At 36.5% G+C, this 18,047-nt stretch overlaps 1 protein-coding gene across 1 annotated transcript in view; it reads right to left on the minus strand.

The window, feature by feature from the left end:
- Nucleotides 1-18,047, minus strand: part of LOC129218198 (CWF19-like protein 1) — a gene marked incomplete in the record, with an annotated part of 185,432 nt that overhangs the window by 27,650 nt on the left and 139,735 nt on the right. Inside the window, 1 exon segment of the mRNA XM_054852413.1 lies at nt 6,836-7,045. Coding sequence (XP_054708388.1) covers nt 6,836-7,045 — 210 coding nt within the window.

Below are 18,047 nucleotides of genomic sequence, written 5' to 3' on the forward strand. Positions count from 1 at the left end.
TACAAGTGTAATAGGCAATAACAAACGTTTTAGAGCCCAAATATACAGATCACTGCAGACACGTGTTTCGGGGTTTCAAGGAACCCTTTTTTCAATGCAAAATAGTGAGATTGTGGATGTAAGGACATTACTGGGTGTCTTTACGGACCACTCATCAATTACGTAAGGGTCCCAGGCGCTGAGGCTGGAAAAATGTCTACATACTTTGGGGGGGGGGGGTTCAAACGCATTCTTACACAGTATCTTCCAAGTCGATGTTTCACTTGCGTCTGGAAAATAAAAGCGTATGAGGATGACTGTTTTTTATTTGTTTTACGAAGAATTAATAATGCAAAACATAATAAAAGAATTGCACTATTGTATGTCATGTTTTATTTTTAACTACTATCGCATCATATACAAAAAAATGTCGAAAACACATTCAGTCTAGATTCCAATTTTTAGTAAATATTTCTTCACGCAAAAAGGTTTAATTTAATAATAGTGAATTAAATTTCGATTCCAGTGATATTAGATTAGTTATTTCATTATTTCGAAAAACAAAATGGAATCTTACGTAAGAATAGGGGGAGGGGTTTGAAAAACCTTACGTACCCTTACATGGGGGGAAGGGGTCAAAAATGGTCAAAATCATCCACACGTAACAAAGGAATGGCCCCTTATATGTAAAAGCTTACTATTTTGTTGGAAAAAGGGTACCTTAAGACTCCAAAACACGTTTCTGCATTACTCTGTATATTTGGGATACAAAACGTTTGTGATTTCATGTTACTTCTCGGCACAAAGATACTTAGTTATTTCTTAATAAAACAAGTGGTTAACTTCTCGTGTAATTCATTCCTATGGGTGCAAATAAGAGGGGAGGGAGTGGAGTTTTGACGTTAACTGCGGGATTGTAATTTTTAGGGGATTTTGTCTCTTTTGGGGGTATTGCTCTTGGGGGAAGAGCTTCATAGGTGGTGCCCTTTGCTCTTGGAATGGATAGATTTGGAATGATTTTTAATATCGCATGATTGCTTTTCTCTTGCTTTATTCGAATGGGGTATTAGTTGAATGTTTGGCTTCGAATTTTGGATAATTGAGAGATTCCATAATAACCGAACGACATTTTTAGAACGAAAATTGTTAATTATCATATGAGCGGATATATGGAGGGGCATGTGTTGTGTGAGTGGCGGATACAATGGATGGTCGTGGGGGTCATGACCCCCCCCTAACTCTCGACAATAGTATCCGTACACATTGTGTTCAAATAATTTATGCATAAAATGTAAACGATGACAGTATCTTATATTTTCAATACATCAATTATTTTTCAAAGAAAATATTTGAACTACTACTTTGTTTTATTGCATATGATATTAATTTGCAATGTTTATCCCCAATTATGTGCCTTATTCCTGACCGATTTGGGGCTTTTTATTGACCCCCAAAAAAGTTTCAGAATTTTTTCGTACCTAAAACGGGAATTTCGTTCATGGGGGAGGGCTTTCTTCAGCTTGTTCTCACCCCCCTTCAAATGGTTTTCTGTATCCGGCCTTGGTGTGATCCGGTGGTGAAATCTTGAAACAAAGGATAGAGAAATGCTTTCCATACTGTTTTGAACTTGACTAAGATTAAATACGTACGTATATACAATTTTTATTAAAAAGTGAAGGATAATGATAATATGGGCAGGTCGTTGGGCGACACTAGCAGGTTTAAACTTGAGAGTTGTTAAACTTAAAAATATATTAAACCGGTATCAAGAACTTCCATATAGGGGGGGGGGCAAGTGGGGGCTCAAGCCCCCTCTCCCTTCTTTGAAATTAGTACATCCTTGCTTTTAGTACTTTTTTTTTCTTTGCAAAAATGTAAAATCATTTCTTCTCCAGCAATTAATCAATAAGTTATTAAAAATGTCGAACTTTAATAACTCTTATCTGTACTGAAATCGGTTTCTATGGGGAAAATATCCTAGTAAACCATAGAGAAAATATCTGAGCCCCCCCCCCCCTTAAAATTTTGCATATGGGCGCCCTTGACCGGTATGGTACAAAACGTGTAATTGAAAATTTTAGGTAGTCTTAGACCTTTTTCGGATTATCGTTTCTTGGGGCAGGGGGGATTGTCATAAGAAGCGCGCCATTGCTCACAGGGACGGACGGATACCCCTGTCATTCTGTAAGGTTTCCGAATCAAATAGTTGCTTCTTGAGTGCTTTTTCTCGAATGGGGTTACTCAGAGAGCACACTTCGTTGAGTAAACGTTTTAAAGCGATTGTTAACGCTGTGGCAGCCATGTTAAAATGTTTATGAAAAACGCAAGGTGATTAAACGCAAGGTGTTTATAATGCAGTTGTGCCCCCCCCCCCCCATGGCGATGACACTCATCCCTCAAATGCAACGTTGAACCCCCTAAAATAAATTAAAGCCCGCTTAAGTTACCCTCTCTTCTTCAAAACTTCAATGGCGTGGTCTGCGCCATTTACCCCCTCCCCCGCACTCTCTCTTGTATAATATATTGTTTGTTGTGGAATGCTCGGTTATCGAGCGTCTCGGATGATTTGAAAACCGAATACGTAATCTGCTTTTCAGAGAAACTTGATAATCAATTTCAACCTTTTTGAGGACCAACGCACGGAAAATGAAACGCAGCTACGGAACCTTAAGTTCCGAAATGGACTGTTGCGAGCCTAAGCATTTTCAGCAGTTTTGCCTCAACTTTACAAAAAAAAAAAACATAAAACCAGCACATTAATTGATTAAATTTTTTTAAGTTGAGTAAATAATATACTAATCAACATTTACGAAACTGTAAGGAATATGACATAAACAGAAGCGAGTAAAACAAGCAAAATACTTAAATTTAACTACCCGCGCGAAAATAAATGCTACGCACACAAGAAGTCACAAATATCTTGAGTATGGAATTTCAAAAAAAAAAAAACAATCTGTATAAAATGTAATTTTTATTTAAAAATTGGGCCGAAGAGTAGAAGCTAAAACCCACACGACAAACTTCAATATTTCTTTTTAATGCACTCAGAAACATTTCAACTTCATTCCCTACACTTTTACTGTTATTGCATATTCCGAAAGTCGACGAATGAAAAATAAAAATAAAAAAAAGCAGATCAAGAAAGAAAAAAAATAATCATGAACTTCAATGCACTTCAAGCCACACTGTACACTTTTCAATGCGCCGGGAATCCCAATCCTCTGGAAAACGCAATCAGAAATATTTTACCCTCCCTCCTCATGTATTAGTCAGATAAATATACTTAACTCTCAACAAGAGCATCAAAAACAAAAAGCAAAGCTATAAACTAGGAAAGAATGATGAGTACTTTTGTGCAGAGCAACTATTCCCCTACTTGTTTACATTATTAACTTTGTGTTTGAGAGCCCGAAACCATTCGAAATAATCACGTGATAACTGAAAATCATTAGTTTAAATGCATAACCGTTCGAATAAATCACTCAGTCGCCCAAATGCCGAGCTCCTATTTCTGACAAGCTAACAGGGAATCTAGTTAAACCTGCATCCCCCAAGAATTGCGACCCCAAAATGAAGACTAAAATCTATCGAATCGACCCCCTAAAACAAGCTTGCATTTCGAACTTTACCGTAAGGGTAAGGGGACAAAAGGTGTATCTGCTTATTTTATCGGAAAACAACAAAAAACTAAACACACTTAAATATAAAAACTAGAATTTTTCATGGAATTTGGGGAGAGTGGTATTGATTCCCCTTCTAAAAGGGGGGTGTCAATACCCCCCCTAACTTAACCTAAAACTTCTTTAAGCTAGGAGGGTTCGCCCATTATTATACCCCTAAATGGTAGGCTAAATGTCACATTCCTATCTCGAGCGCACCCCTGCCAAAACAACTCGGGAATTTAACTGAAGTCAATGGAGTCCACCTCCCCCCTTTCGCAGGGCGATGGTGCGCCCTCTCAAATGTTACGGAGCATCCGTCTAGAAAGAGCCTTCCCCCCCCATCCCGAAATGAGATTTAAAATTAAAAAAACTCTCAAAAAAACCGCTTCTAAAAATTTCGGTTTCGCAGGCAGCGCCATGGATCCCCTCCCCCCTTCCGAAAATGAGATTAAAAAAACCCTCTCAAAAAACCGGCTCTAAAAATTTTAGTTGCACAGGCTGCGCCATGCCACACCCCCTTTTAATGGGTACCCCCCCGTAGCAGTCAACTCAATTTTGGAAAAGCGCAGAAAATGAACTACTTGAGTACTCGATTCAAACGTCTCGAGATCTCGATTTGAAACATCTCGAGATCTCGATTTAAAACATCTCGAGATCTCGATTCAAAAGATCTCGAGAAGTCAATCGCTCGAGTACTCGATTCAAAAGATCTCGAGAAGTCAATCGCTCGAGTACTCGATTCAAAAGATCTCGAGAAGTCAATCGCTCGAGTACTCGATTCAAAAGATCTCGAGAAGTCAATCGCTCGAGTACTCGATTCAAAAGATCTCGATTATCAATCACTCGAGTGATCGACTTAAAAAGATCTCGATTATCAATCACTCGATTATAAGAAGTACTCGATTCCCGAGATCTCGATTATCAAAAGATCTCGATTATGCCCATCACTACTGTTTACCCTACAGTATCGGTGACATCAGGGAAAAGGTGCTATATAAACCAGTGCATATATTAAGATTTTTAAATGTTACAATTACACCCAGATTGTTGGAGAACCATAATGAGTGAAGGATGCCAGGAAGACGAGTTAGAAAACGTTTCTCACAGTTAAGCGAGTTTGAGAGAGGTTTGATCATTCGTATGAAAATTGCAGAGTGGTCAACAAGCCGTGCTGCTGCACAGGTGAATCGTTCAGAGTGTTCCGTTAGAAACTTGGAGGTAGTGGACACGAAATGGTACCCACATGCAAAAAAAACAGATCTGGAGTGACCGGGAAGACCACGAGGAGAGAGGATGGCAGGATCGTATGGCAAACGCTTGTGGATCACACAGTAACTCGTTTCACCATACAATCAGACGTAGGAGTAGCAGTTGTTTCCTGCACAATCTCTAAATGTCTTGCGGAAGTAAATTTGCAGACCAAGCCCCCTTTTCGTGTGCTCCCTTTAACACCAAAACAAAGCAACTCCGTCTGCAATGATGCAAAGCCAAAGCGATGTGGGATACCACTGATTGGCAAAAGGTGATGCTCAGTGATGAATCCCAATTCGTTTTGGGGTCAGATGGTTTTCGCGCATGGATGTGGAGGCGCCCTGGAGAAAGGTACCCTTCCACCCATTTTATCGCAAGACACACTACCCGCACAGCGGGCATAGTGGTCTGGGAGGCTACAGTCTATGATAACAGGTCCACTCTAGTTGTGGTACGTGGAACTTTAACAGGCCAACGTTATGTTAGTTAAATTCTGCAACAACATCTGGAGTTGTTCCTAAATGGCCTCCCAGGAGCAATTTTCCAGCAGGATAATGCTCGCCCGCACACAGCTAGAGTTGCTCAAGACTTCTTGCATCCTTTTGAGACTCTTCCATGACCAGCACACTCCCCCAACTTTTCTCTTATGGAGCATGTATGGGATCAGCTGAAACACCAGATGTTGCCGTGCTACTCTGTGCAAAAATTAGAAGCGACTGTTCAAAATTTGGGGGTCCATCAGCCTCAGAACAACATCAGACATGTAATTAGCTCAATGTCGGATCGCATTGCGGAATATTATGCGGCAAAAGGGGGAAATTGAAGAAGCACTGTATTTATCTAATTTCTTAGCCTGTATTTGTTTAATTGCCTCGATTTTGGGATCAAATGTATCTCGCATCTGCATTATTCTGCACATTAAATTTCACTTCAATCCAATGCTTCCTTCTTGAGGCGCTATTTTCAGTGTTCCTCAGTGTACAACAGAGCAACCCATTATACACATCAATCTAAAAAATGATGAAGCATCATTTTGCTACTATACTATAAATTATATTTACAGTCGGACCTCGATATAAGGTCACCTTTTGGGACTTTGTGAAACTGGCCTTATGACCGGAGTGACAATGTAACTGATTTATACGACAAGCATGTATATAAATAACTACATGTAAAATTTAATACGTTCAAAGCTATCCTTTTGTTATAACTTTTAATTGAGTTGAACCAATTAATATTAACAGAATAAATAATACATTTTATTTTAAAATATATTATTTATTTTTTTTATAAAAAAGTATTCTATTAACAACAAAATATATTATTTATTCTATATATTTTAAAGTTTTAATTTGGAATATAGTTGTATAAGAAGAGCGTTGTTAATCTAGTTGTTTAAGAGTATGCTCAAGCAAAGTATTTCTATTAGCTTTGGTAATTGCTATGCTACAATAAAACTTTTTATTACAGATTGATAAACTGAATGGGAAGCGCGTAACTGGGCCAAGAGCCTGTTGCTGTTTATAACTTAATGCTTCGTTATTGGACTGAAAATTATACAAAATCTACAATTTGCAAAACCTTCTATGGAATAAAAATAATAAAATTAAGTTTTAAAAATATCTTACTCAACAGTTAAAACTAACCATTAATGATAAAACTTTGTCACAGTTGGGAAAGTTTTTCATTACAAAAACTTAAATAATACACAGTAAAATCTGAAGGGAAATTTAAGTATAAAGCAGATCTATCATGCTTTCTCTTCAGATTCTGAATTAATTTTCAATAATTGGATGAATATGAAATTCTTGAACAAGGAATTTGATTTCCCAAAAAGTTAAATCTCATAAACATGAATTAGAAAAAGGTAAATTTCTGTTATAAAGAGTTTATCAAGAAAATCAACGATGATAAGAAACATATTTTAGCAAGATATATAATACCTGAAGCTGTAAATGTCTACTACAATAATTTCTTTCATAAAATACAACATCTTTATCTCTTTTATCAAAAAACTTCACTAAGCAATTTTTGTACTTGTTTACTTCCTCCATCTCTACATGGGATAACTCGACAGATGACTTTACATGTTTGATAGGCAATATTAAAACATTATCTGGAACAAGTGGCCCTTTGGCCAGAGCCAAATAGCACTAAAAAAATAATGTTATATTAAAATCATGTAATCAATAAAATTCCACAATGAGAATGAAAATGATGAAAGTTTAATTTGAAAAAATTCATACAAAGCAAAAATCATACTTCAAAATGCAATTGAGAGAAAGTTGTAAGATATTGTAAATGTTAAAGTATACCAATGGAAGTTCAACACAGAATTTGAGATTAAAACATCAGCATTTTTTAATATTTAAAATCCATAACTACTCACAACTTAAAGAGAGATAAAGCCCTTGGTTCTATATCTGCAAGAAAGTGCTTCAGAAGCAGCTTTAGATAGTTCACTTAAAATTAATGTATGATTCCCAAATTGCAATGTTTAACTGGGCTAGTAAAATTGGCAGGGAACGAAGTGGTGTTGGGGACACCCTTAATTAGAATTTAACACATATTACCAATTAAATGTGGCAGTTTAAATAATTAGTTACATAATAAGTTATTATATATCATAGTTATAAGGTAAGGACTTTGCTTTTGCCAGATGTCTTTTAATTCATAAGCCACTTTTTTTGCATTGAAAAAGGGGTTCATAGTAACCCTGAAACAAGTCATTTCTGCTCATTTATGCATTAATATTGTCTTCTATTCTTTTATATATGGACTGTTATACCCCCCCCCCCCCTTCCACACACACATGGTAACTTCTAACTGGGCTAACAGCAAAAGGTGAATTCCCACAGGGATCAAACTTGAATCAGAATTTTGTTGATCTTCTAAAAATAATATGTGAATTTTGTTTGACTATGATAGAATTTCGAGAAAAAAAATCAACAAACCAAAAGCGGGGGCCCCCAAAATGAGACTGAGCTTCCACTAACTTCAGAGATTAAACAGGCCCAACTTGTTACAAAGTAAGTTTGACACATTTTGAGGAGAAGAACAGAGTGATTTTTGTTTAAATCAGACTGAATTGACGATGGTAGCTTTAAAATCTGCTGCTTTTTCTCCTGAATGAATTTTTATCGACTTGATAGGAGAGGATGAACTATTATTACAAAATAGCACAGGAGGGAAATTTAGTTATATGGTAATCAAATCATCTCAAATTTTGTACAGCATAAATGAATAATTAATCTCTCATCAAGTTGTCATAAAAGTGTGTGTCAAATACAAATGAATGGGTCTATAGAAGGGCATACGTTACAGTAGAAGAAGGACATTTGTTACACTTGATCTTCATTAATATTTACTCTTCCTGCCCCAGAAGAAGGGCATATGTTGCAAGTTAAAGATAAAATTTTAATTTGTGACATATGCCCGTTTTCTAGGGACCCATTCAAATGTTATTTAGTTGTATTCTTTTGTACTTCCTTTTACCAAAAAGGAAGAATTGTATTCGCAAAAAAAAATTTCACACAAAAATCAGCCTTAATTTCCATTTTGCTCATCCCCAAGTGAATATTGAGTTTTTTTCTAACCCAACCACATGTGGATATACGCCTAAGAACATATAGACACCCCTGAAATATCCATTTTGATGATGCCCGAGTTAATTACGATGAATTTTCTCATGGCGTCTGTATGTACGTATGTCTGTTCATATGTGTGTATGTGCATATGTATCTCGCATAACTCAAGAACAGTATGTCCAAGAAAGTTTGAATTCGGTACGTAGACTCCTAGTGGGGTATAGTTGTGCACCTCCCTTTTTGATTGCATTTGGATGCTCCAAAGGCGGTCTTTTACACCTTTTTGGGAGGAAATCATTGTTAATTTCAGTGCAAACTCAAGTGGTGTTATATTTCGTCAAACACCTGGCAATATATCGGCAAACTTTTGGTCGCCAAGTTTTGTCGCCAACTTAGTAAAAAATTTGCCTTTTTTTTTTAAATTTGGTTTCAATTTGGCCACTATTGGCGATATTTAGAGAGAAAACCATTGAATCACATTAAAATTGCCAATATTGGGAATATAATCAGTATAAAACTTTTTTTTTTTTTGCTTCGGTTTGTAATAAACTTGGGGTGAAAATATTTGAAGTGTTTCTTTGCTTACTCCAAGTCCAAGCACTATTATCATTAAATTAGCATAAAAGGAAATCATCAGCTTGTTAATATTTATTTTTACAAATTTTATATTTTTGCGTGCATTTATTTATTAGTTTTCTTTGCAGATTATGCATACACATCCACATGTGTGTGTGTCTGTGTACTAAAAATATGAAGCGTGTCCTGATTTTTCATTGCTTTTTCTTATTGGGTTGAAATGATTTTTTTTTTTTTTTTTTTTTTGTGGCCACTGCCAATCGTGTTATTGTGGTATATGTTTTGAATTTGTTTCTTTTCTTCTTGTCCTGTATGGTCATAAGCCAAAATATTAAAGCTACAAAATAGGAGAAAGAATGTTTAAGTCTAAAATACATATTATACAATATTGCACAAGGCAAAAGAACTAAATGCTAAACAATAAGATATAAATGTAATCTTAAACCTAAAAACTAAGAGCAGGAGTTTTGTCTTTATTATTAGAAGCCAAAAGACTATCAATAATAATTCCCTACAGGACGGACCTTCTGCACACAGTTTTTATTACAGAAATTCAAGGCATTCAGAGAAAGATTTGATTTTTGTCAACCTCTTGTTTCTACATACTGATCTATAATTTGTAAAGCATTTTGCTTTATTTGATATTTTAAATCGGGCAATTTGTTTTTAGTTTAGGCTACTGATGCCTATTTAATGAACTTTCTTTCAGTCAGTTGTCCCCATTCCTTCTTTTTTCCATCGCTTACCCCCCCCCCCCCTACTGAACATACCAAACCCAATTCTCCAGAGTAAACATATTGCACCGTGAAGGTTGCAAGCAGGCCCGTGCCGGCCCACCGGGATGCCGGGACGAATCCCGGTGCGCCCTCCTCTGATGGCGCCCCTTTCTTCATCTTTTTCATTTTGACTGCAAGTGGTTTTTTTTTTTTTCAGAAATCGCCGAAACTAGATTTTTTGAAACCACAATGAATGAAATAATCGAATTTAATAAAATCATAAATGTGTCAAACAAAAACTGAATACGGAAGCGAAAAATTCAGAGCTGGATCTAGGGAGAGCAAGCCGGCTCGTTCTCCCTCTTGAGGCTGACTCTTGTCCTCGCAGGGCCTGCTCTAGTAGTTCTGTCGCCCCAGGCGATGTTGACAAGTGCCACCCCATAAGCATACACTCACCGTTACATTTTGAGCTGCAAGAAAAAAAAATCTAAAGAACAAACTTCCGTTTTTTTTTCTCCTTTTATCTTTGTTTCCTTACATTTTGCCATCCTGATATTTGCCGCCCCAAAAATCTACCGCCCTAGGTGGTGGCACAGGTCACCTATCCCAAGAGCCAGGCCTACCCCATCCCCTGGTGGAACTTTTGAGGGAGGCAAATTCATCCTATTTGTGTTTCGCTGAACCCTTTATGGGTTTTCATTGAAACTTCATATAAAGACATGAAGAAAGGTGGATAGATGAGGCTCTGGATCAGTTAGGCACAAAAGGGTACAAAAGCTGAATGGCCATCCCTTGACTTCACCAAACATTGCCTAAAAATGCATTTTCATACCTCTGATTCTTCGAGGGAGAACTCCCACGTCCTAACCTAACGTCTCAACATGTAGCCTGAAATTGAGTTTTTAACACTGAAATTTGTCAGAAAGGATTCCGTAGCAAAGATAGCCTGAAATTGCGTCATTAATATTCCAATTTGGAAAACTTTCCGAGGGAGATCTCCAAATCCTCCTTCTCCTTACGTTTTTAAAATTAGCCTAAAATTGAATTTTTTAAACTTCAATGTTGAAAACACTGCGTCCTCCCTCCCATTCTTTTCCCTAAGGTCAACACAGGAAATTGAAAATTTTTAAAAGCATAAGAGAAAAGAAGAATTTAAAATTTTCAGAGGGTAAACATTCAAATTCTCCCTTTCAAAAGATAGTCTAACTTAGACTAAGTTTCGAAAAGGTTTTGGGAGAGAATCTCAAATCCCCTCCCTGCATCCTCACCCCCTTAAACCTAACCAAACAAACCCTCATGCTGCATTTCTAAACTTCAAAGCCAAACAACAACCGGATGCCGAGACGTCAAATCTTAAACACAGCAAAAATAGTGCCAAAAAAAAGGAAAAAAAAAAGTGTTAAATACTTATATTCAATACAATTTGCAGCAAAAAATCATTGAATCGTATTCCTTCCCCTGCCCAACGTCACCAAAGATAGAGTTCAAAATCTAAAATTTTCTAGAAAAAACCTCTGAATTTTCTGCATTCCCTTAATGACATAAAATTGCGTTTTTAAAAGTTTTATTTTGGAAAATGTCCTGGAAGGGTTCCCGAAATCCAAACGGCACGAAGCTTATCTCTAGTAACTTCAGTTTTGAAAAATGATTGGAGAGAAACCTCAAACCTTCGTTAGCTAAAATTAACTATGTTTGACGTCAATTTAGAAAAATTCTCTGACCTTCCATAGGCGGCCTAATATTGGCCTTTCAGTACGTGAAATTTTTGAAATCTATCTTTCTTTCCAAGCAATAAATTGCACAAAAAGGAATTTTTCATATATAAAAAGTTTTTTAAAAAATCACTCTAATTCTTTTTTCTTCCTCATGTTAATTGAACATTGATAGTTATTTAAATAAAAGTGGGTAAGGGAGGCAGCTTCAAGTCAAGGTATTCCCCAAGAATAATGCCCAGGGACGGATGGGGCCGGCGGCAGCCGGACATTTGCCCGGTGGGCCGCCTCTGTTTGGGTCGCATTAAAATTTACAATTGCATAGTATAAAAATTAATTCATGCTTTTCTTCCTTTTTTTTCACTTAAATTTCTAAGGAAATTTCATTATTCCAATTTTCAAAAAAAAAAAAAAAAAAAGAAAACTACAATTTATGTGAGAAATAAGATGTTTTCTGTGTGGGGAAAATTCATCGGCCGATAAGATAACATTCTTGCATAGCTGCCTCTTGTTATAGTACCTAGAAAGATGCACTATTCTAAGCACCATACTCTCGTTCGTAAGGGATGGAGTTAATGAACACGTCAGAGAGACATTGGCTGATGTCAACCAGGGGCTGTTGCTGATGTTCCCATAATGGATTGACTCTTGTCGTTCACCTGAAGCACTTCGAGAAGGTAGTGCTTTTCTATCTTATAAAAACATTTGGTGGAAGATTCCTGGTCCTATACGTTTTCTTACCATCATTCAAAGAAACCTACATGTACATTTTTAGAACTTCAGTTTGGAAATTTCTGGGGGATGCACTATTCCTAACCAGGGATGTTTTCAGGAGGGGTGAGGTGCGTGCTGCACTTTCTATCCAGATTTTCAGTAATAGAACCACCAATTTCATTTTAGTGATTAAGAAAAGGAAACTCTCTGCAGAATTGAAACATTTTATTACTGAATGAAAAATTAGAGTAAAACACAGTGGAGTGACAAAAATCAGTTTTCTGCAAAATTTTCAAAGAAAATGCCGAATTTGAAGATTATTTAGAAACCTCTAAGATTATGCATTATAATGTACCTAACCGAGGGCCACCGAAACATATCACAAAACTGTTCCGAACATTTTTTAACAAAAAAAAATCTTCAGTGCATAGTACAAACCCTTGACAAGTTTCAGTTCAATAAAAAATGAATTGATAAAAAATATGGTGGCATCAAAGGGGGCACCGAAATACTTGCATTTCTATACATTGCTTTTCCTTTTTTTTTTGCATAAATATCTTTGTAAAAATCACAGTTAAGAGGAAAAAAATTCATAGGCCATTAAAATATGTTTTATACAGAAAAAAAAAGTTAAAATATAGTGAGCAAAATTTAAAATATAGTTATGAACAGTCACACCAATAGTTCTAAGTGTTTGAATGTAAAAATCGAAAGTAAATTAAAACTTATAAAGAGATTCAGGAGGCGGTACGATATTCAAACCATAGTTTTAAAAAAGAATCCTAAGGTATCGCTGAAAAGCACCATTTAGTCCAAAATGGTTACAGTTTTTTTTATTGAGGTCACGAACGCTTGTATTTCAACAAATAAAAATTTCAACCTGGTAATTGAAAAATTTATTACGGAAAAACAAAAGTACAAAAATGGTTTTGGAGAAAAAAATTGGAGGAACATTTTCTCACCATTTTAATCAATGATTTAATCAAATATGCGAAGATAGGGACGTTATCCCTTTATTTTTCCTAATTGGTAGCCTAAACCGGCGTTCTTGATTCTTTGATTTTTGAAGGAATTCCGGAGAAGAGTCTATCGTCATCAAAGATGGTTTACAATTACGCATTTAGGCCTGCAATTACAAAAAAATTCAAGAAGAGCGCCGCCCCAACCCACACCCTCAAGAACCCCCCTCTCTCCCATCCCCCCAAACATTATCGATGGTCTTAAATTTCGTTTTTAGGACTTCAATTTGGAAACATTCCGGAGGTCCCTGAACCTTTCCTAACCCTAACCACCACCAAAGAACGTCTAAAATTTCGCTTTTAGGGTTGCAATTCAGAAGAGATTTTCGTAAAAAGACTCTAAACATCTGACAACATTATCGAAGATCATCCACAATTGCGTTGCTGGAATTTCAACTTCGGGATATTACCGAAGAAAGGCACCAAAAAAATCCTCCCACTAACATTACCAAAGATCGTATAGAAATTGTGTTTTAAAAACTAACTTTAAAAATTTTCGGGGGGGGGGGGGAGTGTGTCTTTCCCTCTCTCTTGCCAACATCATTCAAGTTTGTTTTAAACTTCATTTTAAAGGGTTGAACTTCAAAAAATTTCGGGAGAGCTCCCGAAAACTTCTCCCTAATATCCTTGAAAGTCGACTAAAACTACGTTTTTGGAGTTTCGAGTGGGAAAAATTGTAAGTCTCCTGTAGGTTGTCAAAGATAGCCTACAATATTGCGTTCAAAAATGTCAATTTCCATAAGTTTCAAGGGGTGAGCTCTGGAATTTTTCTTCCCCTAACATTAAGAGTTTCTCCTCTTCAATCGTACTGCATATAAGGCGTGCCTGCAGAGAATGGCGTGGGGAGGGGGGATGTATTGGTAACACAAACTAGTTTAATGACTTCAATTTCAAAAAGCTACCCCATTCTTAAAAGAGCTTTGAATAACGTCTAAACTTGAGATGTGGCTACTTGCACTGAAAAATATTGGTTGGGGAACTTGAACACAGGGGCATGCACAGAAATTTTGGGGCTCGTCACAAATGACTTTTACGAGCCTCCTTCCATATTGTTTAGTCCTAAGTCCCAATATATATTTACCCCTCATTTTAAAAATATTTGGCCCCCTTCGGGGGGTTGCGGGCCCAGACCAGCAGGTGTTCCTTCTCCCTACTTGTGCACTACTCCCTGCCTGAACCACATCACTGTTCCTATAATGTTACCAAAGATGGCCTTCACTTGCGTTTTTAAGTCTTCCATTTTGAGCATTTTTTGAATGAATTCTCCAAACTTCCTTTTCCCAAACATTGTCTAAAATCGCCTAAAAATCGTTCAAAAATGCCCTTTTAAATCTACATTTTCGAAAATTTTCCGAGGGTTTAACCCCCGGACCTCCCAATATGTGCAAAATTATTTCATTTTTTACAAGGCTTCGCATTCCTCATTCTTTTTCTTCTTATATGTAACTCAATTCTCCTCATTTGAATGCTCAAATTACAAACCTCGAAATTATTATCGAAAGCTCAAATTATTTCCTTTTCAAAGAGCAATTCTTGAGAGAGAGAGAGAGAGAGAGAGAGAGAGAGAGAAAGGGGGGGAAGCCTGCGTTTGTTTGAAGATAGTATAAAATAAAAATACTGAGATCGCAATCGACATGTACACTCACTATACGCAGTATTGTTAGGGACCGGCTGGCCTGTAAATGCCAGGGCCGGTTTATGATGTCCCATCCGCCACTGATAATGCCCCCTCTCTTTTTAAAAGTTCCTACAGAGACAAGTGTCTCTTGCCCTCCTCCACCCTTAAAGTTCGAATCCGTATGGTCAGACCAGAAACAGAAATGGATGTACGAGAGGAGATTGGGGAAGAAAAAATTCCGAGAGAAGGCCACCAAAACCTCTCATTCCATAACAACTTAAAACATCGTCTGCAATGGCATTTTCATTACCTGAATATCTAAAATTTTTCGAGGAAGTGAGCCCCCAAGACCTTCAGCCCATGCCACCGAAGATAGTCCAAAATTTTGCGTTCTGGAGCTTCTGTTTCTAAAACACGCCCGAAAAAGGTAACTTGAATTGAATCCCATATCTTCCAATGCATTATCAAGGTCTAAAATCGCGTTTTTAAAACTCCTACATCGAAAAACTTCTAGGGGAGGAAAGATCACAAAATCTCTCCTCTCCCTAACATCACATTTTTTTTTCTAAAGTTGCGTTTTTGAACTTGAATATCAAACATTTCCGGCGGTGCTGAATCCATACCTTCATCTAACGCTATCAAAGATGACCTACAGTTGCAATTTTAAGGATTTAGAGCGAACCAGATCCCCTTTATCGAAATACAAAGATCGTTCAAAATTGCCTTTTGAGAACTTCAATAACTAAAAGTCACTGAGGAGGAGTTCTCAAATTCAATTATTCCTCATGAAACTACTGAAAACGGTTAACTTCCGCATGTTTAAAATTTTAATTTTGAAAAATTCTGGGGGAAGGCCTCAAACCTCTAAAGATTGCGTTTTTGGAACTTAAATTATGAAAGCTTTCCGGGGGAAGTTCCAACAACGTCCCTTCCCGTAACGCCGAAAGATGGCTGGCGATTGCGTTTTTACGACTTCAATTTCAAAAAAAATCCGAAGAGCTCTTAAATTCATAATTCCCTATTCCCTAACATCATCGAAAATTGTCTAACAAAGCTACGTTCTTGAAAGTTCTGTTTTGAAAAATTACGGGGGAGCATACATGAGCATACTTGAACCCCATCTCTTACCTAACGTCATGGCTCATAAAAATAATGTTTTCAGACCTCAATATTGAAACATTTTTGGGAAAGGTTTCAGAAACTCATTTCTCTAAAATCATTGTAAAAAAATTTCTAAAATTGTGTTTCTAGAGCTCCAATATCGAAACCATGGGGGAGAGCTCTGAGCTCTAGCGTCATCAAAGATGGCTCACAATTTCGTTTTTTGGACTTAAATTTCGAAAATATTTCGAAGGAGATCCCCCTCCCCCCCCTTTTTCATTGATACTGAAAGTGGTAAAAAGAGATGTCATCCTGATATTACTACTTTTCATTTATAAAAAACAGTACTATTAAGGATTTAATTGATTTTAATTATAGCTAACGATTCTTCAAACGAATCTATGTTGAATGGTTTGAAAAAAGTTAATGGATCCAGAATACTGTTGAAATTTTTTTGTTTCATTCTTGTCTCTCGAAATACTTAATTTTCATTTAAACCCTTTTAATCACATACGTATATTGTTTTATGTAAAAAAAATGACATGATTCATTTCTTAACTTTTCTTCTTTTTAATTTTATTTTTATTAGTCAATCCCTCCCATATAATGAATTAGTTATATCCCCCCCCCCCCCAAATTATTGTAGGGATACACCCCTGACTTGAAAAATCAAGCGCCCCCAAGCTGGTCTTTCCACCGCCCTCTTTGAGTAACCAGCACTGGCCTAGCTGCAAGAGAAATTCATACCCGTTTTAGAATGAAAATAATACACCACAAATAAATTGAAAAAGGCGTTTACTAAAATATATGTCCAGACACATTGGATGTCTGACTCACACTAGTGTCGAGAGAATTCAGGTAGGCTTCAAAAAGTTACCATAAAAGCGCATGAGAATTCTTTCGGGAGTAAGAATGATACAAATCCCAGTAATGATGCAATAAGCATTCATAATGCACTCTGGGATATCCCAGTTTCAATAGGACTATTGTGCAACCTTTTTTGGTAATGAGAGAGTTGCTATCACTGTCAAACCAACCAGACAGATGAATAACCTGGTGATTGTGAATTTATTTGTTGTGAGCAACTGGTGCTTCGTGTTTGTAGGTAGCTCAGAAACTTATGTTAGTGGATTTTTGTGCAGAAAGAATAACGATTTCATAAGTACCTTTCGCTTTTATATTATAATAAAGAAAGTTACCTCCAATTTTCATTCCAAAATAAAATATTTTGATGTTGCTACAGTTATAAAGGTGCCAAGTTTACAATTTGGAGGGTGGGTGTGGTACAGTAATTAGTTAAAAAGAAATGCAATATGAAAAAAAAAGAACCTGGTGAATTTTCTTTTGCTATTTCACATACAGTGTCAGACTTCGTTGTGGATGAATTAGAGGTTGATACAGCTGGAAATCCTGGGCCTGGTCAGCTAAACAAACCAAAAAAGCCTGAAGATTTTTCCTTTGTTTTGTCTCGATTTTATGATGTACCTGACTCTCCAAAGCTCAATATTCAGCATAACTTACGTCTACCACTCTCCCATTAAAATATAAGACAGGTAGAGTATGGTACAAACCACCAAAACTTGTATGAAAACTTAGAAACTTGTGCTATACCCTTCTCACCTGCAATGAGAGGGTGAGAATACTACAAAGAAAAACTCCTCTGGAGGGGGTGTGGGTGAAGTTCCAAATTATTTCAGGGTTGGAATCGAAAGCCCAGTTCCTAAACTATAATAATAATGCAACTTTTTTTTTTTTTTTGAATGAATGTTGAGTAATTACAGACAGAAATGTACTAGAACTGTACCATAGTCACTTGCTTTTACGGTATTGGATTTTTATGACTGCATTTTTTAAATTCATACAAAATTAGTCCCCAGCATCAAATCTCAATGATTTGCTTCAAGAGCATGTTACATGATAAATCCAACCCATTTTTCATTGGATATACAATTTTATGAGTGACTATTATAAGACACTTTGTTTCTGATGCTGTATTTTAAAAAACATCCATCAGTTACTTGTTATCATGAAAATGTTTATAAAATGTTTTTAAAAATAGCAAAGAGAAGAAAAACACACACACACACACATGGGTCATTCCCCCAAAAATTT

Source organism: Uloborus diversus, chromosome 3 (genome assembly GCF_026930045.1).
Source record: "Uloborus diversus isolate 005 chromosome 3, Udiv.v.3.1, whole genome shotgun sequence".
In the NCBI taxonomy this organism is placed as follows: Eukaryota; Metazoa; Arthropoda; class Arachnida; order Araneae; family Uloboridae; genus Uloborus; species Uloborus diversus.